The following is a 24,408-nucleotide window of genomic DNA, read 5'->3' on the forward strand; positions in this document are numbered from 1 at the left end:
CAGTAATTAAAGAATAAATGTACTTATGTAGCAAATCTGTTTTAAAGCAAGTTCCTTCGATGTATGAATTTTTAAATTACTGATAATATCTGAATTATTATTTTTTTACAGCCCAGTATGGTGTAAAGCTGTGCATGTGAATATCGTTTTAGTGATTAGCCTTTGTTAGGGATATTTATTACATTTTATTATGTATATTTAAAAAAATCTATTACATATGTTGAGGACAAAAGAGGGGCCTTTGGTGTGAAACTGTTCCCCCCTCGGTGTATTCTTGTTTACTTTGTCATATTTCGGCAGGTGTCACCAAACTTCTAAACTGAGTCCTCCTCAGCTACACGTGGGTTCATTCATTGAGTGTAGCCTCCAGAGGAGGAGTCACCGCGTCTGCTATATGCGTAAAAACCAAAAGCGTGCCTTAAATTACAGCTGAGACAGCTATGCTGACTGTTAGTTTAGCGCCATGAGAGTCAATCTTTAGTAAAGAGAAAAGCGAGGACAGGACCATCAAGTGAGTGGGCGCCCACATCCTGTCATCTACACCCTAAGCTGAGCTCCAGACCCACAGGTAAGTTTCACCGAGATAAGAACTTGCTGTTTAAAAAAAGCCTGTTAAACATCCGATTGTCTGCGGAGACATCTTTTGTGGCTAACTTTAACAGTGAACACCTTCTGCTTCCTTTTTAAATCTGTGAAGATGCCTTCAGAGACACCGTGTTTCACTATCAGCAACATTTGGGGGAACCATAACCAGCACATACGTCTTTAATTTAACAACGGGGCATTCACTCACTCTAACTCTCACACCTTCCCTTCACATGTGGGTTTGCCCTTCAACAGGTCCGCACCCTTACGAGTGTGATGTTTGCTCAGCTTGACTACCGCCAAACAAATACGTCAAAGTTTTCTGGTGATGGAGGTCAGCTCTGCTCCACGCCACTATATGTAATATTACTCCGTTTCTCAAGATACCAGCAGAGCAAAGCTCCACTTTAGACTTCATTTCTTCACACTGACTTGGAAGTTCTGCCAGTGCTGTGCTACCCTGTCCTGTTGTAGTGAATTCTCTGAAAATCTAAAAGCCCCCAAATGTGGCACAACGTCTCCAAACACTGTCCCTTTGAGTCCGGGTTTATGCGCTTGAGCGGGAGTAGTGCGTTGGCAGTTTCGGAGTTCCCGTGAGCGTGCGGAGAGCGTTTGTTGTCTATCAGCTTCAGAATCAAACCGGAATAACCGGTTTGTGTGTCACTCTTCCTGGTGCTGTTGTCGGTCCGCCCGTCAGTCCCTGAAGTGGGAGCGAGTGCTGAAAGGAATTAAAAGTGTTCACCGTCTGTGCTTTTTCGTGCTTTATTTTTTTATGATTCTTGCTTCTCCCGTTCCCGGTGAACTCCGCTGTCGCTCCTTTCCGGCCCACTCATCAAACAATCAGCACTCAGACAGGCAAGCAGACGTATAGATCATTCGTATCCAGAACTGTGCGTTTGAGATATTCGCCCCCCAAACGAAAAAGCGCACGCACGTCTTAAACTGATAATGTGTCTTGAAAAAGTTAAAAAAGTGTAAACTGCTCAGTTTGTAACTTGATCTCAATGCTGAGCTGAACCTGACTGTTGAGTGACAGCTTGATACTCAGTGATGCTCAATGAGATGCTCTCTATGGCAGAGAAGAGCTGTTCATAAACTCATTTCAAGGAGCTGGCAAAAGATTTCCTGTTGTCTAGTGTGAATCTGCGTGGGTTGTTGATAAGTCTGTGACAAATTAATGTTGATGTCTCATTATTCTGTTGCAGATAACTTTAAATATCTTTTTTTTTTTTACTGTAGGAAATGTGTTTCATTAATGAATTTGTATTTCTAAATAGTCTCATCTACTGTATATTTACCAGCTGTGATAGCAATGTTGGTCTTTTCACATTCCCAATCTGTATGTGTGCTAAAGCACTTAAAACCTCCTGGTGTACTTCCTGTTACAGTAGCTGTCACCAGGGTATCATGAGTTACGGGTACTCTGACATGTGTTTACAGTACTGTACAAAAGTCTTGAGTCACTGCCCATTTCTATATATTTTTTCTATATATTTGCAGAGTTTATTCTAACTTTTAAAGGGGCCTTGAACAGCAGACCTCCAGGCTTTCTAAGGTCTTTCAACATCCATCTTTTTATTTTCAGAGAAATTGGTTTGTTAAGTCACTTTACACTGACCTATGAATGATTCAAGCATAAAGAGGCACCTAAGTTTAAGGATGAACCAGTGTTGTATCTACACAAAACAGATAACGTAGAAAAGAACCAACTTTAAATTGTATCTTTAGGCATCCCCTTTTAAGAAAAGTCAACATTTTTAATTGAATCAGTGAAAAACACCACAAATAGCAGAGTTTGACAGAAATAAAATAATATTTTTGTACCAATAAGGTGATTCCCAAAGAACTATAAGCTGAAAACATGGGATATCTCAACATCGTGTACAGTGTGTTCTTAGAAAAATGTGAGGCGATCAAACAAGTGGAGGACAAGGGAAAAAGCATCTGCCCTGAAAAACTATCTACCGCAGATCATCAGTATCTGAGATTCATGTCCTTAAAAAATAGGAAAATCCAGCAAAGACCTCAAACAGGACCTGCAAGATGCATCTGGCCCTTCAGCTGATCCTACTGTTCACTGAAGCCTCATCAGTAAAATTTAAATATTTGGTTTAAATGATCATCAAGGAGGAGAAGGTCTGAAGAAACTGTAAGGCTCTGTTGGGAGTCAAGCTAGTTAGAAGTGTACAAGCTCTATTTTTGCCTTATATGCTGTATGTTCAGTTTGCATCTTTCAATAAATAGTTGGCCCTAGTTCCCATTTTCTATATAAAACACAAAAAATTAAGTGTGACTCGAGAATTTTGCACAGTACTGTAAGTCTGTCTGTGGGCAGAATTTCCAACTCCTCCAAACAGGAAAGCAAAATGCAATCAGAAAGATTTACAGGTGTGTAGTATTGGTCAGAATAAAAGTGACGTCTGAAGGTTGGTAGGGTCTGAGTCACTCTTTGCCTCAGTCTCCAATTCTTTATCATTCCTTATTGTGAGGGACCAAGCAGCCAAAGCAAAGAGGACACAGGCAAAAAAATATCTTCAAAAAGGGTTTTCTTTATTTTAACCCTCAAAAAGTCCAAAATTAACAAAATTCAAAAACATACTTAGCAGGCCCATAAAAGAGGTCAACTAAATATAACTCTACAAAAAAGAATTTCCAGAAACTTAAACAAAACAAAGTGAGACACAACTTAACTCACAAACTGACCTAATTACAAAGACACATGAGGGTAGCTTTTATAATGATTTGGCCAAACCACTTGAACACAATGGGGGGGGAAACAAAAACACACACTAATATTAACTAAGCACAGAATAACCTAACTAAACCTAAAACACCCCTGCTCCTGGTAAGCCCATGGTTAGTCCTGCTGAGCAGGCATTTTGTTCCCAGAGTCCTCAGCCACGCCTTTTGCCCAGACAGGAAACAGCCACCGCCCAAACCCAGGTAACTCAAAGAAAGAGAAACATAATTAATATAACAAAACATTTTAGAAAAACCACACAATGTTACTATGTGCGCGCCTCATAATACCAGTGTTAGGTTTAACCAAATGATTAATGAAGAAAACTGCAAAGCAAATTAATAAAGTAAAAAATGGACTAATTTACCCCTGTGTGGCTGATGCCATCACACACACCCCCTCTTCAGGACTCTCGCTGGTACAGCGAGAGAGGAAGTCGGCGGTAACGTTGTTCTTCCCAGGAATGTGCTTGATGACAAACCGGAAAGGTTGCAGAGCAAGGTACCATCTTGTGATCCTTCCGTTCTTATCTTTCATCTTTTCCATCCACTGAAGTGCACTGTGATCCGTCTCCAGGGTGAATTCTCTTCCAAGAAGGTAGTACCTGAAGGAATCAAGGGCCCACTTGATGGCAAGGGCCTCCTTTTCCACTGTTGAATACCGAACCTCTCTTGGGAACAGCTTTCGGCTGATATAAGCAACAGGATGACGTTCTCCTTCCAAACCTTGAAGTAGCACTGCTCCCAGACCCCTATGAGATGCATCAGTTTGAAGGAAAAAGGGCTCATTAAAGTCTGGACTGTACAAAACTGGTTCACTACTCAGTGATTGACTGATGTCCTTGAAAGCTGCTATAGCCTCCTCTGTCCAGTTAATCTGATTAGGACACTTGATGCCTATCAAGTCCGTTAGTGGAGCTGCCCTGGTGGAGAATCGTGGTATGAACCGACAATAAAAGCCTGCCATGCCCAAAAAGGATCTTAGTTGCTTCCTTGTCTGTGGGAGAGGACAAGACTCAATGGCTTGGATCTTACTGACCTGAGGCTTGATCACCCCATTCCCGATCACATGGCCCAGGTACGCAGTCTCAGCAGAAGCAAAAACACACTTGGAGGGGTTCACCGTCAACCCAGCAGTGCCAAGACGGTCGAAGACAGCATGCAGATGTTCCAAGTGTTCCTCCCATGTGGTGCTGTAGATGACAATATCATCAAGATATGCAGATGCAAAATCTGAGAAACCACATAGTACTTGGTCCATTAATCTCTGAAAGGTTGCTGGAGCCCCATGCAGCCCGAATGGCATCACTGTAAATTGGAAGAGACCCCAAGGTGTTCGAAAGGCAGTCAACTTCTTTGATCGCTCCGTGAGTGGCACCTGCCAATATCCCTTGCACAGGTCAAGTACTTTGCCTTCCCCAGCCGTTCCAGCAAATCATCAATGCGTGGCGTGGGGTATGAATCAAACAGTGATATTGAGTTTAGGTACCTGAAGTCTATACAGAACCTCATGCTTTCATCCTTCTTTGGCACCAGGACCACCGGATTACACCACTCACTCTTTGATGGCTCGATGATCCCCAAGGACAACATGAGGTCAATTTCCGTCTTCAGGGATATCAGCAGACGTTCAGGGATCCTGTAGCTCAAACGCTTTACTGAGACGCCCTCTTTAATGACAATGTCATGGTCAACAATATCTGTTCGGCCAGGATTCACTTGAAGCACCTCAGAGTTGCATGCAGCTCTCACCTGAAGCTGTTTATCATCTGGCAGATGACTAAGGTCAACATCTACCACATCAGCAGAAGGCAAGTATTGCTCACCAACTTCTTCTTCCTCTGGCACACCCCTTATGAGCATCACCTCTGCTGTCTTTTCAGGGCGCTGCGCCCATTCCTTCAATAGATTTATGTGCAGAACCCTGCTGGAGCATGGCTTTCCAGGGATGAACACTTGGTAAGTAGTGGACCCCAATTTCTTCTGAACCTCAAAGGGCCCTTGCCACTTAGCCAATAGCTTGTTGTTGTCAGTGGGGAGGAGCACCAACACCTTTTGTCCAGGACTAAAAGACCTCTGACGAGCTGCTCGGTCATACCAAAACTTCTGCTGGATTTTGGTCATATTTGACTGAGCAAGCTCACTCATTTTCTGCAGTCGCTCCCTCATCTGCACAACATAGGAAACAATGTTAACAGAGTCCATCTTTTCCTTGCCTCCCTCCCAGATGTTTCTTAACAGGGCTAGAGGTCCTTGTACCTCATACCCATACAAAAGTTCGAACGGAGAGAAACCAGTGGAGGCTTGTGGCACTTCCCTGTAGGCAAAGAGAAGATAAGGAAGCCACTGATCCCAATCAGCACCATTCTTATCTACCACCTTCCGGAGCATCTGCTTCAGAGTCTGATTGAACCGTTCTGTTAGCCCATCAGTCTGAGGATGGTATGGGGTGGTCCTCAGGCTTCTAATGCCCAGCAGCTTGTACACCTGTTTTAGTAAGTTGGACATAAAGTTACTCCCCTGATCAGTCAGTATTTCCTGTGGGAACCCTACTCTTGCGAAGAGCTGTACAAGGCAGAAAGCTACTGATTTTGCCTTGATGGATTTCAGTGGGAAGACCTCTGGATATTTAGTTGCATAATCAGTGATTACAAGCATATAGCGATTCCCTGACTTACTCTTTTCAACGGGTCCAACAATATCCATTCCGAGGCGCTCAAATGGGGTACCAATAATAGGCAGTGGTTGGAGTGGAGCTTTGGAAGGGACTTTGGAGGATGTCATCTGGCACTGAGGACAGCTCTTACAGAAGTAGGCTACATCTCTATGGAGGCCAGGCCAGAAAAAAATGTTGTTTAATACGAGCTGTGGTTTTGTGCTTACCAAGGTGGCCAGCCCAAGGAATAGAGTGTCCCAGATTAAGCACTGTTTCTCTAACTTCTTGGGGGACCACTAGCTTCAGAAGTGAGCCCACCTGATGGTAAAGTATGCCATTTTGCAAGACATAGTCACTTTTGTTAATGCCTCCCTCCTCTACTTGGTCCTTGTCTATCGCTCGCTGAAAACAGGAAGCTAAACTAGGATCAGTTTTTTGCAGCTCTATTATATTGCCAGGAATTTGAAGTCCTAAAGGCAAGTCTGGGTCAGTATGCATTTCTGGGTGTACTATAGTATGCTGGAACTTCTCCTGTCTCCTCTGTCTGCGACTTTTCCGAGGCTTCCCAGGTGCAACTTCCCATTCCTCATTAAAAAATGGCAAGGCACTGAAAACTTCTGAGGTTTCACTAGATTTTTGAGCTTGGGCTCTAGTAACAGCCACATTGCATTGATGATTCTGGTCTGACTCCAACAAATCAAAAAGCACTGGAAAATCTCGTCCCAGAATAGCTGAATAAGGCAGGTTATCAACCACCCCAACATTTAAAAGGTAAGTCTGTCCATTCACTTTAATGTACATGTCAGCTGTTGAGTACATCTTCTCATCTCCATGCACACAACAAATGGGGATGGTGTCACTAACACGGACAATATTGGGGGGCACAAAATCTCTGTGTATCAGTGTACGAGAACTGCCAGAATCAAGCAAAGCTCTTAAAGTTGTTCCATTAGCTTCAATTTTTATCATTTTAACAGTCTGGTCACACTGGAGCCCATGTTCAGCATGTGAACGTGGCATGAAACACATTTGAACCATCTTAGCTGAGGTTTTTGGGCACATTGGCTTTGTGTGGCCCTCTAACCCACAGAGGTAACAAAAGATCTTTTTTGAATTTTTTAATAGTCTGCCAGCAAACTGGTTCTCACCCACAGGAGTTTTATCTGCTGACAATGGCTTTTGATGATACATCTGGGCTGATTTGGGGCCTTCCTTTTGCATTACAGGTCCAAGGTTGCCCTTTCCTCCTGGCAGCTACAAACACTTCTGCCAGCTCAGCTGCCTTCACTGCAGAAGACGGATTGTGCTCTCGAATCCAAAGCTGTAGCTCAGGGGACAACATTCTCAAATATTGTTCAAGGATGATTATTTCACCAATTTCTTGGTTCGTTTTACCTTTTGGCTGAATCCATTTCCCATACAGATCTTTAAGTCGAGCATACAACTCCTTAGGGTTCTCATCAAGCCTGACTTCCAGTGAACGGAATCGCTGCCTGTAGGTCTCAGGGTTAACATCATACTTGGACAAAATTGCAGCTTTAACTTTGTCATAGCTGAGAGAGTCATCAATATCCATATGAACGTATGCCCCTCTTGCCTTGCCCGTTAGCAGTGGTATTAATCGAAAAACCCAGTCTGTTTTTTCCCAACGATATGCTAAGGCAATGCGTTCAAATGTAGTCAAAAATGCTCAATATCATCACTATCAGTCAACTTTTCCAGTCTGGGTTCATGCAATGAAAACTGACCTGATAATGACTGACTGGATTCAGCTTGAGCTTGAGGAGAACTAGAAATGTGAGGTAGCTCCCTTGACTCTGGTGACTCTGTGGTAGGTAATGGTAGCTCTGGTACTGGTGATGTCCGGGACTGCACCTCTAACTGTAAAAGCTGAAATTGATGTTGCAATGCTTTGAATTTTTGTTCTTGTCGTGCAGTTACCTCTTCTTGCCTTGCTTCCCGAGCCTCCTGTTGACCCATATGAGCTTGCAATATTGACATCAGATCTGACAGAGATGGCTCCCTTTCTTCAACCTCAGTGCTCTCCACCATTTCAGAGACTCCAATTTCCTCCTCAGCATCAGCTTCCTTCTGAACAGTTACTCCTTTCTTCTTTTCCACCTTTCCTCCCCGATGCATTTTCCTTTTTTTCTGGGGGTGAAAAAACCTCAAAGAAAAAAAAAACTGTGTCCTCAACTGGCAGATCCCACTGCTGCCACCAATTGTGAGGGACCAAGCAGCCAAAGCAAAGAGGACACAGGCAAAAAAATATCTTCAAAAAGGGTTTTCTTTATTTTAACCCTCAAAAAGTCCAAAATTAACAAAATTCAAAAACATACTTAGCAGGCCCATAAAAGAGGTCAACTAAATATAACTCTACAAAAAAGAATTTCCAGAAACTTAAACAAAACAAAGTGAGACACAACTTAACTCACAAACTGACCTAATTACAAAGACACATGAGGGTAGCTTTTATAATGATTTGGCCAAACCACTTGAACACAATGGGGGGGAAAACAAAAACACACACTAATATTAACTAAGCACAGAATAACCTAACTAAACCTAAAACACCCCTGCTCCTGGTAAGCCCATGGTTAGTCCTGCTGAGCAGGCATTTTGTTCCCAGAGTCCTCAGCCACGCCTTTTGCCCAGACAGGAAACAGCCACCGCCCAAACCCAGGTAACTCAAAGAAAGAGAAACATAATTAATATAACAAAACATTTTAGAAAAACCACACAATGTTACTATGTGCGCGCCTCATAATACCAGTGTTAGGTTTAACCAAATGATTAATGAAGAAAACTGCAAAGCAAATTAATAAAGTAAAAAATGGACTAATTTACCCCTGTGTGGCTGATGCCATCACACTTATGTATTTGTATTTATGTATTTATTGCCCTCCATATGAGACGTAGATACAACGTTACAAAGATAAACATGGTCCAGATCCATCGCAGGGGTAGCGCAGAGAGACAGATAACAATTTAAGCTGATATTCATGAAGCACCTAGAAAACATGCAAATTGAATTCAAAGAGGCTTGAGCCAACCAGCTGTTTCACAACCAGAACCTTCCTGCTGCTGCGAGGCGACAGCGCTAACCACTGCACCACCAGCCAGCAGACCAATATTATTTGCACGTAGCAAAATGCCGGAAAGGTGAACTGTTCATGGTAATTACATCATAGTTTTGTCTAAGTCATTCAAGTATTCAAATTAAAATTAATATGACTTAGTGGAGAATAGTTTTCTTTATCTAGGTAAAAGTTTGGCTTTAAATTGGTTTGCATATAGAAATATAACCTTTCTTTACATCTTTTAAACCTTGAGCAGTAACAGTGAGACATTTTTAAGGTTGTAATACTACTGATGTTACTAATTTGAACGTGACACGATCACATACTGTATACTGTCCATTTTCTTTTCATTCATATGTAGGTTAAGCGTGAGCATATTTACATCTGTAATATTCGGGCTGGCAGTGGTTAGCATCGTCACCTCACAGCAACATGGTCCTGGGTTTGAATGCACCAGCTAGCTGGTGCTCTTTTGCGTGGAGTTTGCACACTCTCCCATGTCTGGGTGGGTTCTCTCCAGGTACTTCCTCCTACACTCTGACAACATGCATGTTAGCTTTACTAGTGATTCTAAAGTGGCCATAGATGTCATCGGGAGTGTGAAGAGGACCATCACTTAAGAAAGTGGATGGATGGACGTGAATAAGCAAGAACACAGATGACACTACCTAAAAAAAAAGTTTGAAATATACTTGGAGAGAGTTGGCAGAGTGTGTTGGGTGTAGATACTGCAGGCTGTAAGGAGGGCACTCACACACACACTGACACACACAGAAACAGAGAGGGACTGTGCAGCCGTGCCCCTCTGCTAAGCAGAGCTCCTACATAAAGAGGTCACTGTGCTGAAAACATAGCACCTCCTTCTCTGCCACCACTTCAAGGCGTTCATCTTGGCTAGTTGTACATCCCTTTTTGAAAAAACTAAATAGAATTTTTAAACTAAATTCCTGTTCAAATACAGCACATATAAATGCTTCACAGCATAACAGAGTCACAAGTTTGCTCTGACATTACTTTTGCTCGAGGTCCGTTTGTTTGAGATGATGTCATGAATCAGTAAGAACAAGAAGGAACTGCAAACTGTGTGTGAGTCAGATTCAGTGTGCGTAATTGTCTGAAGACAGTGGAGAAACAGAGACCTCGCTGTTAACAGGGATTAAGTAATAATCGTGCTGTGCAAACAGTCCACCTGAGCCGATCCCACACTTTCACCTTGTGAGAAAATGAGCACGATCCCTCAGTTCCTCCTACTACTTGAAGGTGGGCTGACTCTGTGAGTCTTGTGAAGGCAAGTGGACGATGCCTCGATTTGGAAATAAAAGATAAAAGAATGAGGACTGTTTCTCTTCAGACGCCCCAGATGCCAGAGTCAGGAGACGGGTTAGTAATTGTCTCATCACTGTCAGCTAAAGGTTCACAGTTGTATAATTCACTCATGTGTAAAATCCGTCCTAATTTTAAATTATTTATTTAAATTTTAGGACTTTACAATTTGCTGTGCTTTTTCATCTTTCAGCCACAAACCTCTGACAAGTTTAGACGAGAAATGATTTGTATTTTTTTATAAATGACACCTGTGACAGCTGCCATCGAATGTTATTAGAATTCTGGTGCGAGTGTGGATAAGTAGTGCACAGCTATATCATTAAATTCAAATTCAAATTCAAATTCAAATTTTATTTGTCACGTACAAAGTCATACACAGTACGATATGCAGTGAAATGCTTAGACAACTGCTCGTGACCTAAAGAAAAAAAGAAAAGGCTATGAATAAGATAGGAAATAAATATGAAAATTAAAAAGGGTAAATTTAACTAGGAAGGAATAAAATAAAATATAAAAATTAAAGTTAAAAATGAAATAACTGTACAACACAAATTAGAATGAAGGGTAAATTTAACTGGGAAAGAATAAGATAAAATATATAAATTAAAGTTGAAAAATAAAATAACTGTACAACAAATACACAATACACAGTATAGAACTATATAAGAATGTATGAAGACATATAAATATATATATATACAATAACAGCAGCTGTACAAGTATTAACTGGAAATGAAGAATATAATGACCAGTGTTGTGCAATCCACATTATTTAGTGTCTTGTGCAGTGCAAATATGCTTAAAGTGATTTAAGTTATGAAGTGAAAAACAATGTCCAGAATGTCCAGTGTGTGTGTAAGAACTATATGTGTGGGTCAGTACTGTGTGGTGGTGTGATTGAGAGACCGTATCACCTGCGGGAAGAAGCTCCTCCTCAGTCTCTCTGTGTTGGTCTTCAGGGAGCGGAATCGCTTTCCTGACCTCAACAGAGAGAACAGTCCGTTGTTGGGATGGCTGAGGTCCTTCACGATCTTCCTGGCCTTGGTCCAGCACCGCCTGCTGTAGATTGAGTGCAGGTCAGGGAGCTCGGAGCGGATGGTGCGCTCAGCTGACCGCACAACCCTCTGTAGAGCTCGTCTGTCCTGCATGGTGCTGTTCCCGAACCAGGTTAAGATGTTTCCATTAGCCAGGGTAGATGGAGGCTATGGTTTTCCAGCTGGTCGTGTAACAGTTTCAGCAGTGGTTGACCGACACGTTCCTCTCCTGCACTAAATCTGCACTTGTCTTGCTGGAGGACAGATTTCCAATAACAAGACAAAGGAAAGGTGACAGCTGTTTCCGACATGTTCCCCATTACTTTTTATTGTTAGACTGTGTTTGTGAAGGACCAGTCACAGCCTGTTAAACCTCAGTCTCTTCCACTGTTGTCTCATGCATTTCTGCAACTTCTTAAGTGTTCGAGGCAGAAGTCAATTTCTAGCTCAAGGACACTGCAGCAGCCTTGCTCAGCGTGTCAGGACGCTCTTTGTGAGTCCTTATGTTTGTGTGAACAAGCTGAATGAACCTTTCAGTTCACTCTTCTTTTTTTCATTTTCTTCCTGTCCACCCTAAAAGGCTCCTTCACTGTCTCTCTGCAGAGTCAAACATTCCTCCACAATGGTGCTTTCCTCCAGGCTAAAATATGTGTCTCTGGGGGTTCTGGTGCTGCAAACCACCCTGCTGGTTCTTACCATGCGCTACTCCCGTACCCTGAAGGAGAACGGTCCTCGCTACCTCGCCTCCTCTGCCGTAGTGTCCGCTGAAGTGCTCAAGATTTTTATGTGCACTCTCCTCATCTTCAGTGAAAACAGTAAGTAAGGAGGAAAATCAGTTTTGGATCCTACTTCGGTAGAAAATCCCCAGTCTTGTTAATAAACTTCATAGGTTGAAAAGTACACCACATGATTTAGCAGGTTGCAGAACCACCTTTAACAGCACGAAGTTGTAGCACTCATTTTCTAAATTACTGACAGCGCTCTCTCTGTTTCTCTCAGATTTTAGCTTGACGGCAATGTACAAGCTGCTGAACAAGGAGATTCTGAACAAGCCCGTGGAGCTCGTAAAGCTGGCCGTTCCTGCAGGGATCTACACTCTGCAGAACAATCTGCTCTATGTTGCCCTGTCCAACCTGGACGCAGCCACCTATCAGGTTACATACAAATGAATGAATGTGCTTGTTCAAGCTCACTGAGTTTGTGTGCGTGAACTGGTTTCTTTATGGTTTCACATGGCTGGTTTGTATTGTGTACATTTCTGAATTCCCGATGTACAGTGGATATCTTGGTAAATATTTACATAAATCTATCTCACAGATGTAATCTGTTCTCATCTCATAAGGCTTGTTTGATTAATTTAAGTGGTACTAAAGCTATACCCTCTGCTATATTCTGTAAATATTAAAGAGGAAAATGCTAGTTATTGAGTTTTGTAACACTGCAAAAAATCATAAAACATATAAAATATGTTTGTTTAAATTAAAGCTTCACATCCCTCATTTCTAAAATGATATTTTTTATAAATAACATTTATAATTGGATGTGAACAAACTCTCTAGTGATCTAAAATAACAATAAACCAAAAAAACATACTTTGGAAAACAATTCAAACTGACTGAAGTTGTTTTGTGAACTAGGAAAATTAATAAAAAAAAATAATTTAAAAAAATACAGACGACTAGCTGGTAAAAAGGCCATGTTCACTTTTCTTCTTTGTCACAAAGTAACCATTTTCAAATGAACACCAAGATTTATACGTTCATGACATCCAGTTCCAGTTTCTGTCCTTTTTCACATATACTCAGTTCTTTACATAAATGAATAACGCAATAACATTTTTAAGTAGAATTGTGAGACTATTATTACCCTATTAATAATACTACCCATTTGTCCTTGAGCGCTAAAAAACCTGAAGAAGAAAGTGAATAAGAGGCACTTGGGAACATTTAAGATCATCCTTTTAACAGCAACTCAGTGACAAAAACCTTGCAAATGAAGCTGTCCCAATAGGAATGAAGCACAACAAGTTCAATGTATATTTCTGGAGTGCAAACACGTGTCCTCTTATCTATCACAGAGAGGATTCTTAGAAATGGCGTGTCTCTTCCATTCCATAAAGTTTGTGTTTGTAACACTCTGAAAAACAGAGTTGCGATATGCTTTGAAGAGCACAATAAAAGATAGGAAAATATGACTGTAGCATGAAATATAATTGTGGACACAGTCAAAATGAAAAAGTAAGAGTGTAAATAACAGGAAAAATTAAAAATGGCAGAGAAGAAATCGAAAGCAACAGGATGTTATTTAAGAAAAAGAAGGAGCATAGGAAGGAACTTAATCAACATTGATCAACTCTACTGTAACACTTGTTATACCTGTGGCTCAGATATAACAAGTGTTATATCAATTTTTATGTGCTGTAGTGAGGATGGGAGTAATCCATCATTTACTTAAAGCATCACTTGTGTTTTTGTGTCTAACAGGTCACGTACCAGTTGAAGATCCTCACCACAGCTTTGTTCTCTGTCTCCATGCTCGGGAAAAAGTTAGGCAGCTACCAGTGGCTCTCCCTGCTCTTCCTCATGGCCGGGGTCACTTTGGTGCAGGTAACAGCGCTCGCCGTCACCACAATTATTACTAATGTTTCATTTCTACCTTTCTAATGTTTTTTTTTGGTGAAATGAGTCTCAGTGTATTCATGTGTTTTGATAAAAGCCTATGCCTTTGCACATGCTCATCAGTGTTTCAACCTTCACAGTTGCCCGTCAAGTCTCTGGGTGACTCTGAACAGAATGTAATGTCTGCAAGCTCCCAGTTTGTGGGCCTGATCGCTGTGCTGATGGCCTGTGTGTCCAGTGGTTTTGCTGGAGTTTACTTTGAGAAGATCCTCAAAGAGACAAGCCAGAGTCTGTGGCTTCGTAATATACAGCTGGGTGAGTGGCTATACCTCCATTTATATGACAGGCTGAGCGAGGAATGTATGGTTCCTTACAAACAAACGTTTTCTCAGAAAGTTATGCAGTTCCTGTGAAAAAGTACACCGCACGATTTAGCAGCTTGCAGAACCACCTTTAACAGCAAGAACTTGTAGCACTTGTTTTTAAAATGACTCTCACGTTGTTGTAGAGGAATTTTTACTCTGTCTTACAGTGAGTTCAAACCTCAATGAACTCTAACAAGTGCAGCACTTCAGGCAGGTTGAGGTCTGGACTTCTTTTATTTTTCAGCTGTTCTGCTGGTGATTCGCTGCTGCGCTAGGGATCATTTAGCTGTCAGACAGATGGGGTTGCATTTGACTCTAGAATACTGTGGTATGTAGAGGAGTTCATGGTCGGCTTAATGACTACAATGTATCCAATAATAACATGACTCTAAATAAAACTAAAGAGAGACTATTATAAGAAATTCAGTGCAAAATTAAATAAGAGCTGTATGCATGAAAAATGGTGCAACATGCAAGACTTCTCTGTATCTAATTTAACATCATTTAACTGTTGAAATTCAGTCAGGGAAAATCTCATTTTATACCAGGGGTGTCTACAGAGTTCGGACAGCATTTCGTTTACAAGCCTCAGGCTCCATTGGTAAGTTAATGTGCTAACAGAAGGACATGTTCAGCGATAACAATAAGTCTAAATAACTGGGTCACGTTTAAACACTGCGCTAACCTTTGTTGTGCTTGTACAAAGGTATATATACATATATATATGTGTGTGTGTGTACATATATGTATATATACATATATATACATATATACCTTTGTACAAGCACAACATTAGACTGATTTGGTGATTTGGCAAATGAAACTGTTCTTGGCATATGGATGTGAGTTTCTTGAGATATTTTGTTCTATGTGTATAACAATAAAGATTGAACAGAGGAGGTGCACGTTCAAGATAAGTTTATGGACTGGATATTGATAAAACTTGATGGCATCTCAGGACTGCAGTCTGCTTTAAGACAGCATGGCTATGGCTCATTTCCTTTTGTTCTTCTTGCCTTATATTGCTCCATAGTTAAAACACCACCTTTGTCTTACTTGTCCCAGCAAGGACCTGATCTTTATCACTTTCTCTTGTCTCTTTCAGGTTTGTTCAGCTTTGTGTTTGGCTTGATAGGCATGATGGTGTATGATGGCAAACGCGTGAAGCAGGAGGGGATTTTCCAGGGATACAACACTATTACCTGCATAGTTGTCGTCTTACAGGTTGCGCCATCGTGTTTCACTACAGTAGATCATTTGACTGCCATGAGTTTTATGGCAGTCTTTGTGGAGTTGTTGATGTCTGCCTTTGTGTTGTTTGCATGTCTTCAGGCTCTTGGCGGGCTGATCGTGGCTGTAGTCATTAAATATGCTGACAACATCCTCAAAGGATTTGCCACTTCTCTATCAATCATGGTGTCTACACTCATTTCGTATTTCCTGTTGAAGGACTTTAATCCCACAAGGTAAACACGAGCGCACTTATGCACAATAAAAAAAATATTAATTTGCTAACACTTTATCAGTGGAAAACATGATATTCTTGAGGTTTTTGGTTTTTTTTGATCTAGCAGCTTTACTACAGGCTGAAATACATTTAGGTCCTTAAGTTTCTGACAATGAAACTTTTTTTGTCAGATTCAGTCCACCACACACCACAGTCTATTTTACAGAAAACAATGATGATTTAAAATCCACTGTGGTGGTGTAACGAGGCGTGCTATTAAAAACTATCATTATCCAAAAACTTTTGGACCTACCTGTGTGTCAGCAACTGACACTGATTATCAGGAAACCAGTTAAAACAGAATCCAGATGTCTTTTAACAGTCACCTGACCTGCGCTGACCACCTTCACATTTGTGGATTTTCATCAGGTTTTGTGTTGATTAAAAAATAGTTCTTCCATCACAAACTCCAGTTTAGCGTTTTTGGTTTTAACTAATAAAAATCTGGCTTATTTTAATACTAATCAGCAAGTCTTTGCTTCCAAACATGTTAAACTGTACAGTGAAAAGTTTTTGCCACCTTCCTGATTTTGAAGTTTTTTGCATATTTGTTAAATTTAGATGTTTCAGATCATCAAATGAATTTTAGAATTAGAAAAGATAAGCCAAGTAAATAACTGGGTTAGTTATTAAAACGTAATAAGTGGTTGTGCCGCCTTCGGCAGAAGCAGTCTGCAAGGACTGCAAGACATGGTGATGCCGCATAAGCCGAGACACCTTGAGCTTCAGGGCATAAACTCATGGCCGGAGATTCTTCTTCAGGATTTTATGTTACAGAGCAGAATTCATGGTTCCATCAAGTACAGCAAGTTGTCCAATTCCTTAAGCAGAAAAACAGCCCCCGAACATCACCACCACCATGTTTGACTGCTGGTATGAAATTCTTTTAGGAGATGCTGTGTAACAGCATGTAACAGGAATGAAAGCTTCCAAGAAGTTCACCTTTCGTCTCGTCAGAGAATATTTTCTAAAAAGTCTTGGGAGTCATCAAGATATTTTTGGTAAATATAAAATGAGTCTTTGTGTTCTTTTGGTCAGCACTGGTTCTTGCCTTAGACTCTCACACTGTTGCTATTTTTGCACAGTCTCTTTTATGTTGTTCACTTGTGGAGTGACTTTAAGTCAGACAAGTTAGGCCTGCAGTTCTTTAGACCAGGAGTAGGCTACTCCGGGCCTCAAGTGTCGGTGTCCTGCACGTTTTAGATGTGTCCTTGATCCAACACAGCTGAGTTAAATGGCTAAATTACCCCCTCAACATGTCTTGAAGTTCTCCAGAGGCCTGGTACTAAACTAATCATTAAAACCTGCAGGACACCAGCACTTGAGGCCTGGAGTTGTTTAACTCTGCTTTAGATGGTCTTCTAGGTTCATTTGTGACCGTTGATCATCTTGGAGTAATTTTGGTAGGATAGCTGCTGCTGAGAAGGTTCACCACTGTTGTAATTTTTCTGCATTTGTGGATAATGACTCTCACCGTGGTTCACTGAAGTTCTAAAGCCTTAGAAATGGCTTTGTAACCCCTTTCCAGACTAATAGATGACTTTTTGAGATCTTTTAGCCTACTTCACTTCACCATCCAGCTTCTGTTTAAGGAATTTCTCAATTCAGCTGGTCTGGCATTAATTAGGCCTGCATGTGATGAATGTACTGAACATGTCAGCTTTCCAAAAACAATGTGGAAAATCAGAATTAAGTCACGTCATAACATAACAAGAAAGAAATCCTGAAGAGGGCAACCACTGTTTCGCTATCTTCTAATCAGCAGCAACGTTTTTGAAAGGCACTGTATTCAAAATCTTGGCAAAGCTCCACACAGAACTAGTAATAGTAACAGTGATAACTGTCATACACACAAGTGGCCTCACGTGTTGTGCTTCCAACTTAATGCATTTTATTTTTCTCTGTGTCTCTCAGCGTATTTTTTCTAGGTGCAGTGCTGGTTATTGCTGCCACATTTCTTTACGGCTATGAGCAGAAACCTGCCAGCAGCAGCACCAACAAAGTGTAATCAGAGACTTGCGTGAATTGTGGCTCTACGAACTGTGACCAGGAATTTGCCACATGAACAATTTCATTACAGAAAAAGTAAAGACAAGTTACTGGCAAATACAGTCTTTTGGAAGTGGGCCTTCTCTGAAAAAGTGCAAAGTGGATCATATCAGTGACTCATGTGAAAGCTATTGTTTTGAGCATGTCAGGTAAACTTAACAGCACAGAAAAGCAAACAGGGTAAGGCAAACAGGAGGACATGATAAGCAAAACTTATCCTTGCTGGCAAACTAATGTGAAACTAGTTCATGTGTGTCAGTATTAGAACTGTGACGTTCCACCTGAGGAGGTACAGATGCTACATTTAAGCTTTGGGTTGCTAAAGAATTGTAATTTTAAAATGATCACGTCTTTTGAAGAAGTGGCACATAATTTTAGTGCAAATGGAAAGTCCAGCCATCCATTCGCTTCCGCTTATCCTTTTCAGGGTCGCGGGGGCAAATGGAAAGTGTTTCTTTAGATATCAGCAGAGAAGTTTTGAAAAAGCACAACAGCATATTGCACTTACTAGATCCCTACAAGCACGTGCTAAAATAATAATAAAAGGAGCGCGTCGTATCAGATTTTTATAATCTGTCTGGATCCTCCACCACATTGCAAAGGTGCTCTACTGGAGGCTGTTTGAGTACAGCGAGCTGTCATGTTCAAAAAAAACAGTTTGACATGATTTGTGCTTCATGACAGGGTTGATTATCCTGTTGGAAGCATCAGAAGATGGGTCGTTAAGGGATAGACAGGTTTAGCAACAATACTCAGGGCTGTCATGCATACAAGTGCTTGTGTTCTGCTTAAAGCGTGCCAGGAAAATACCTCTAAAACTATCATGTATTAACTGTAACCCCAGTTTCTTAGCTGACAGCAGGTTTGATGTGTTATGCATTCAGAGATGCTCTTCTCCCTACCTTGACTGTAACAAGTGTTTATTCGAGTCGCTGTTGTCTTCCTGTCATTTCAAAGCAGTCTGATCATTCTCCTCTGAACTCAACAAGGCATTTTCACTACTGTGCACAGTTTTCTTACCTGTTTGGATCATTCTTTATGAACTGTAGAGATAGTTGTGTGTAAAAATAGACCAGCAGTTTCTGAATTACTCAGACCAGCCTGTTCAAAGTCAATGAAATCACTGTTCTTCCACATTCTGACACTCAGTTTTCAGCAGTTCATCCTATGTCTACATGTCCTAATGTGCAGAGTTGCTGCGATGTGATTGGATGATCGTAGATATCCAATCGCAGAGTTGCTGCGATGTGATTGGATGATCGTAGATATCCAATGAGCAGTCTGACAGGTGTACCTAATGAAGCTGCCGCTGAGTGTACGCTTAAGATTACATTTAACATATTCCAGACACTGCCAAACACGGTGTGTAGAAAAATTAAAACATGTTGCGAAGCGGTCAGACTGACTTCATCTTTTTTTGTTGTTTTTTTTGTTTCATACAGAACAACATAGATATGGCAAACAATAAAGAACCTCAGTCATAAACCAGATGTTACATGCTGGATAAGACAGATAACGTCTTCGTTCAGAAACAAACAAACAAACCAAAGCATATATTGTAAATCACAAAGAAAAAACATTTGGGCACTTTGGGACCTTTCGTAAACTTTCTATAAGTCAGTCATTTAGTCTGTTTAAATAACCAGTTCTTGCCGTCCATGTGGTGTTCAGTTTGTTTTGAAGGGGCAAAAACATTTTTATTTCCTATACTTGAACATTTTTTCTGAAAGGGCAAAAGAGCTGTTTGTATTATCAGTACGAGGAGCTTGTGTGGTTTTTGTTTGTGTGTTTTCTTTCTTTGACATTAGTGGGAGGTTTTCTAAGTAATAATAAAAACATTGTTTGGGAACGAAAGAACTGCGATAAGAAATACTGTGTATTCATTTACAAAGCAAACGGGAGGCGAATCCTTGACAGCACTTCCATCTAGTGGTGGAAGGAGGAGTAAACTTGCTGCAAAGAGGAGGGGTTAACTCTGTCCAAAGATGCTGAATGTCCTTTTTTCCCTTTTTTTAAAAAGAAATAAGAGATGAAATTTCACATAAAACTGAAACGACTGCTTTGACCTTGCTACTCACAGTCTGAACATGTATATCAAAAGCGCTCGTTTTAGGGTTATTTAAATTCAGAAAAACAAAAGGAAAAGCTTTTTATGTAACAACAAATGAATAAATTAAACTCTTTTTTTATGCTGAAACAACCAGCGCTGCCTTGATCTCATCTTACATCAAAGTCTACCTGCGTGTGTGTGTGTGTGTGAGCGCCCCCACACATACACTCTCTCTAATCCTCGCACACAGATGTCGGCACACCCATGAATATTTTGAACAGTTCTTTTCGTTTTCTTTCTTTTTCTCTTTTTTCAGTTCCAGTTGCAGTGCACTCAGGAAAACCAAACCGGTCTCTATAGCAACAGATGGCTGAATGAGCCGAGGTGCTGTGACCAATGAAGATACACTGAATTAATATGACCTATTTTAACCTCTGTGTACTTTTTAATTAGTAGCAACAATCATTTTTATTCAACATTGATCCCAGCAGATAAAAGCAGCATAAAATAACATGGGAGGGCGTTGGTGGGAGAACTCATTTAGCCTATTTTCCTGTTAATTTTGCAGTGTTTCCAGCAGTTTTATTCCAGACACAGACAATGTTTGCATAGTTGTGGATCTCAGAAAGGATTTGTGACTTCAGTATGGCCCTAGCCTGCGTGTATGAGGTGTGCAGCCAGGGGAGAAAAGAGAGCGGGCATATGGGAAGGTGAGGTGTGAACCTGGAGAGAAGCACAGATGGAAGATGAGTCATGTGACTTGTGCAGAGTGGCAGGCAGGGACCTGGACGGAGGCCCAGGACGGGCCGTGGCCACGACGCAGTGACGGTCTTCATCTGCGTGTTTATCTGCAGAAATCTGCCGGACAAATAATCAGTATGACGTCACAGAAGCAGCGCTGGCACGGATCCAAATAAAACCCTTTTTTAAAATGGTGTCTGGCTTAGTTTCACACCGGCAAAACCATCACGGGTACATTTCTATTCCCTGGATTGTAGTGCAACATCAAATGTAGCCTCGGGACAGTTTGGCCTCGCTCCACCTGTGATATATGTGCCGACTGCTATCGCCTTCTTGTTTCAAATCTGTTGTCCGGCACTGCTCCAAGTCATTTACGCTGCACTTATTGAACGCATAGCTGACATTATTTATTTAAGGTAGCAACAGATCTGGCTCATCCCTCTGACAAATCTGACACCCATCCAAAAAAAAACAAAACAGCATCAGCTGCACAACTGAGGCAAGAAACTATGCTGGGTGCGTAAGTTTGGTGTATTAGCAGAACTCAAGTGAAAACTACAGCAGGCTGTTTTTTTTCTCTTCTCCCAGACTTTTATGCCAAGTGGGTGCTGTTGTTACAATCTGGTCGATGTACGAGTTTATTCTTCACCTAAAAAGATTTGTATAATACTTTGTCTCTTTTAAATGATCTGTATACATCCTTTAATACTGAGATTGCTGAAGGCCTTTGTTGGCACTGATGAGGTTTACCAGCCCTCTGTATTTTTTGTTTTCTTTTTGGCTGACTTTTCAATCAAAATGTCTTCAGGTAACAAGTTATACAAAACAAATGCTATTCGAAAGTTCTCCAAGGAGAGGTTTTTTTTGTGTGTTCCTCTCATTCTCATGCAATAGGGTCTACATAAGGATGCAGGATGCAGTTCTTGTTGTGGTCTAATACCTCTGCGATACATCTAAAAACAGCTTTTCCTTCTCAGCTAAAAGGCAGGCATAACTCTATATTCCAGTCCAAAGCATGTGAGGGGGTTCAAACAAGCTTTGATGCAGCTCCAGGTCCTTGACAAATAGTTTGCTGTGGACTTCTTGTGCTACGTCAGATCCCAGATGTAATATCCGTACCGGCTAATCGCGATAGTCCATTTGAATCATTCAGGAAGAAGAAGCCACGGAGGGGTGGAGGGGGGGCAACCATCGGGCTTACTTTCCTATCCATTTACACCCCCCCTCCACTTCTTTTTTTTCCAAAAGGGAACAATCATATTTTTGTGTGTGCAAACATTTCACTCTCTTATTTTGGCGGTATGACGACGAGCGGCGCCCCTCTCCGCGGCCTCCACATTAGCACTTGGGCATCGTTGGCGTTCGGCCTCCCCAGCGCGTTGGGAGGGATGGGTTCCTGGTAGTTGAGGATGTGCGGTTGCTCCTGGTAGGGGCGGCCCACCAGTGAGGCCCGAGAGCCCAGCGGCATGTCTGGATCCACGGCGATATCCACCCGCATCCGCCACCGCACCGTCTGCAACACTATACGCTCCTGGAAGAGGAGACAGAGCCATCGTGTTAATATGGTCGATGTGCTTGCTGATGATCATTTAAGACCAAGCTGCTGACACAAAACTAAAACAGCCGTGCTTTCCTCGTGTTCTTTAATAAAATATCTCTTTCAAAAGACAACACATCCTGATTCACATGTTGTGCTGGACTGACTTCTGAAGCCGCTGCTACATCAGGAGAGTTGAAGGTAATGATGAGATATTTTGTAACTTTACACCAGACTGGGAAAGTGCAGGAGAAAGTGATTACATCATAGCCAGTGTGAAATGGGAGAGTGGTTTCTGAAGATATACGGCTGTTTTTCTCCCTCCCCTCCCCTCTTATCGTGATGTGGGAACAAAGGTGGGATCGCTGTGTTTTGGGCCTACCTTCGTGACAGAGTTCATGGCCACCAACCAGGTGATGAAACTCTGGTCCCTGGTGATGTGGGTCAGCATGGGTGTGTTGCTGTTGCTGATGGGGACAGCCCAGGTCACACTGGGGTAGAAGTTGTCGTTCATGCTGACCGTCAGACGGGACGGTTTGGATGTAGGGCCGGTGAGGGTGACCGTCTCTGTGGTGTTGCCGTACCAGGGGTAGCTGACACCATCCGAGTCACTGATGGCCTTGACCCGACCCTCTCGCAGTTCTGGTAACTCCCAGCTGGACCTGCAGCAGCGGACAAAAGAGGACACAGAGAAGCAGAGGATGAGAGACTTTGTTTTTGTGTGTGTGTGTGTGTGTGTGTGGCAGTGCCAGGTCCAGGGTTTTGGTCTAGATGTGTCTGTGTGTGTGTGTGTGTGTGAGAGAATCACATGCACACCTTAGAGGCCCACAGTAAGCAAGAGAAGTTTGATGGCGTCTTCTACACACTTACATGCCAATATCGCCATAGGTATTGTAGAACTCCATCTGGGTGCAAGCTTGGATCCAGCCCACCACCCAGGTTTCGTTGCGGGGCACTGGTGGCATCACGACTCCCGCTGAGGCCCTGAAGTAAGGCGTCTTGTAGCGGAGCACAATCGGTGAGTTCTCCTCAATGATGGTGGGACACTGGTCAATAGAGGCGGACACCTCATACACTACAATGTTCTCCCGTCTGATGCGGGGCTTGCATGCGATGCTCTGAATACAGCCCATAGTGCAGGCGACAAGCAGAATGAGCAAAGCCAGAGAAGACGGGAGCCGATGATACCTGGCCAGTATGCACATCAGTCCCCTCAGGGTTCCACCCTTGCCTCAAGAGCAGATCTAATCCTTTAATTGCACATAATCACTGATTGGATAAAGGAAGAAAGGGGCGAGAAGAAGAAGAAAAAAAGCTAGGGGGATAAGCAACAGTCACCATTGATGAAAAATGAAAACTTCCACCATAATATCTTTAGGATGATATGGAGGTGAGACAGCAGTGTTGACTTGGGGGGAAGTATCGCAGATCTTCGCAGCCTCCTCCCCCCGGTCTGCCTGCTGACTGCCGCACTGCCCTTGGCGCTCGTCCCCAGAAACTGCAATCCGGCCTCCCCTGGGCTGCTGCTGCTGCCTCTCCGCCGAGCGTCCGCAGGCTCCTGTGTTCCCCGTCGAGTCCGCACGTCCGGCCGCACGTCGGTGCCCCTTGATCCTGCTGCTCTGCTCCCGGCTCTGCGCTGTCATGTCAAGTGGCGACAGGGCAGCCAGGTGCGTCAGAGGAGGAGGGGGTCTGGATGCCTTTTGTTTGCTCGGCTTTTCCCGTACTAGCCCTACATTCGCGAGGCGCCCTCACAAGCCAAAATCGGGGGTCCTCATCACTTTAAGCCCGCCATGAAAAGGAAGCTTCACCAAAAAACGAGCGAGGACGATGTCTTACGAAAGCGAGCCACCGGGGCCGCAGAGGGTTATTTTAATGTTTCTCTTTTTTTTCCCTTTCCTCGCAGCGAGTTTCCATTCTTGGGGATGCATGAATGGTGCAATATGAATGGAGGCAGCGAGGCGGCATAAACGTGCAGGCGGGGAAACAGCGACTATACCGTCAGGCTATCGATCTCGTTGTTGCCGCTCAGCCTCACGGGCCGGAGAGCATCCTCTTCCCGCGGAGGGTCGAGTTGTTCGGTTTCGAGGTGCTGATGCTGTGTGGAGGTAGAGGAGGGAGGGG

The 24,408-nt window shown here is 42.4% G+C and overlaps 2 protein-coding genes and 1 long non-coding RNA gene across 5 annotated transcripts; 1 reads left to right on the forward strand and 2 right to left on the reverse strand.

Annotated features, from left to right (window-relative positions):
* The first annotated feature begins 401 nt into the window (after window positions 1-401).
* On the forward strand, window positions 402-19,978 carry slc35a3b (solute carrier family 35 member A3b). 3 transcript variants are annotated; one of them, XM_084911592.1, is made up of 8 exons: window positions 402-568; window positions 12,024-12,235; window positions 12,420-12,574; window positions 13,904-14,026; window positions 14,179-14,353; window positions 15,509-15,627; window positions 15,736-15,869; window positions 17,825-19,978. In XM_084911592.1, the coding sequence occupies exons 2-8, from the start codon at window positions 12,043-12,045 to the stop codon at window positions 17,916-17,918; spliced, it is 993 nt and encodes a 330-aa protein (XP_084767718.1). In that variant the 5' UTR covers window positions 402-568; window positions 12,024-12,042; the 3' UTR covers window positions 17,919-19,978. The 3 variants fall into 3 exon arrangements, with proteins under 3 accessions (XP_084767718.1, XP_084767717.1, XP_084767719.1); XM_084911591.1 differs by having other exon boundaries at window positions 15,509-15,869; XM_084911593.1 differs by lacking the exon at window positions 402-568 and having other exon boundaries at window positions 12,003-12,235.
* Window positions 3,363-8,480, reverse strand: LOC146367341 (uncharacterized). Its single transcript, XR_014797535.1, has 3 exons — window positions 7,922-8,480; window positions 4,364-4,517; window positions 3,363-4,076 (listed from the first exon to the last, which is right to left on the reverse strand). It is a non-coding gene; the product is annotated as an uncharacterized LOC146367341 (long non-coding RNA).
* Window positions 19,356-24,397, reverse strand: fam78ba (family with sequence similarity 78 member Ba). The gene is made up of 3 exons (XM_084911594.1): window positions 23,158-24,397; window positions 22,670-22,949; window positions 19,356-22,281 (listed from the first exon to the last, which is right to left on the reverse strand). The coding sequence occupies exons 1-3, from the start codon at window positions 23,490-23,492 to the stop codon at window positions 22,039-22,041; spliced, it is 858 nt and encodes a 285-aa protein (XP_084767720.1). The 5' UTR covers window positions 23,493-24,397; the 3' UTR covers window positions 19,356-22,038.
* Between the last annotated feature and the right edge of the window lie 11 nt (window positions 24,398-24,408).

The sequence above is a fragment of the Perissodus microlepis genome, chromosome 18, assembly GCF_051167445.1.
Source record: "Perissodus microlepis isolate ML-2025 ecotype Zambia chromosome 18, ASM5116744v1, whole genome shotgun sequence".
In the NCBI taxonomy this organism is placed as follows: Eukaryota; Metazoa; Chordata; class Actinopteri; order Cichliformes; family Cichlidae; genus Perissodus; species Perissodus microlepis.

Excerpts from the sequence above, each read along its gene's own strand:
- slc35a3b (XM_084911591.1), top strand. The coding sequence starts at position 12,043 with ATGGTGCTTTCCTCCAGGCTAAAATATGTGTCTCTGGGGGTTCTGGTG. Across the intron at positions 12,236-12,419 it reads CCTCATCTTCAGTGAAAACA|ATTTTAGCTTGACGGCAATG; the intron begins GTAAGTAAGGAG and ends TGTTTCTCTCAG. Across the intron at positions 15,870-17,824 it reads AAGGACTTTAATCCCACAAG|CGTATTTTTTCTAGGTGCAG; the intron begins GTAAACACGAGC and ends TGTGTCTCTCAG.
- fam78ba (XM_084911594.1), bottom strand. The coding sequence starts at position 23,492 with ATGTGCATACTGGCCAGGTATCATCGGCTCCCGTCTTCTCTGGCTTTG. Across the intron at positions 22,950-23,157 it reads ACCTATGGCGATATTGGCAT|GTCCAGCTGGGAGTTACCAG; the intron begins GTAAGTGTGTAG and ends CCGCTGCTGCAG. Across the intron at positions 22,282-22,669 it reads CCATGAACTCTGTCACGAAG|GAGCGTATAGTGTTGCAGAC; the intron begins GTAGGCCCAAAA and ends CTCCTCTTCCAG.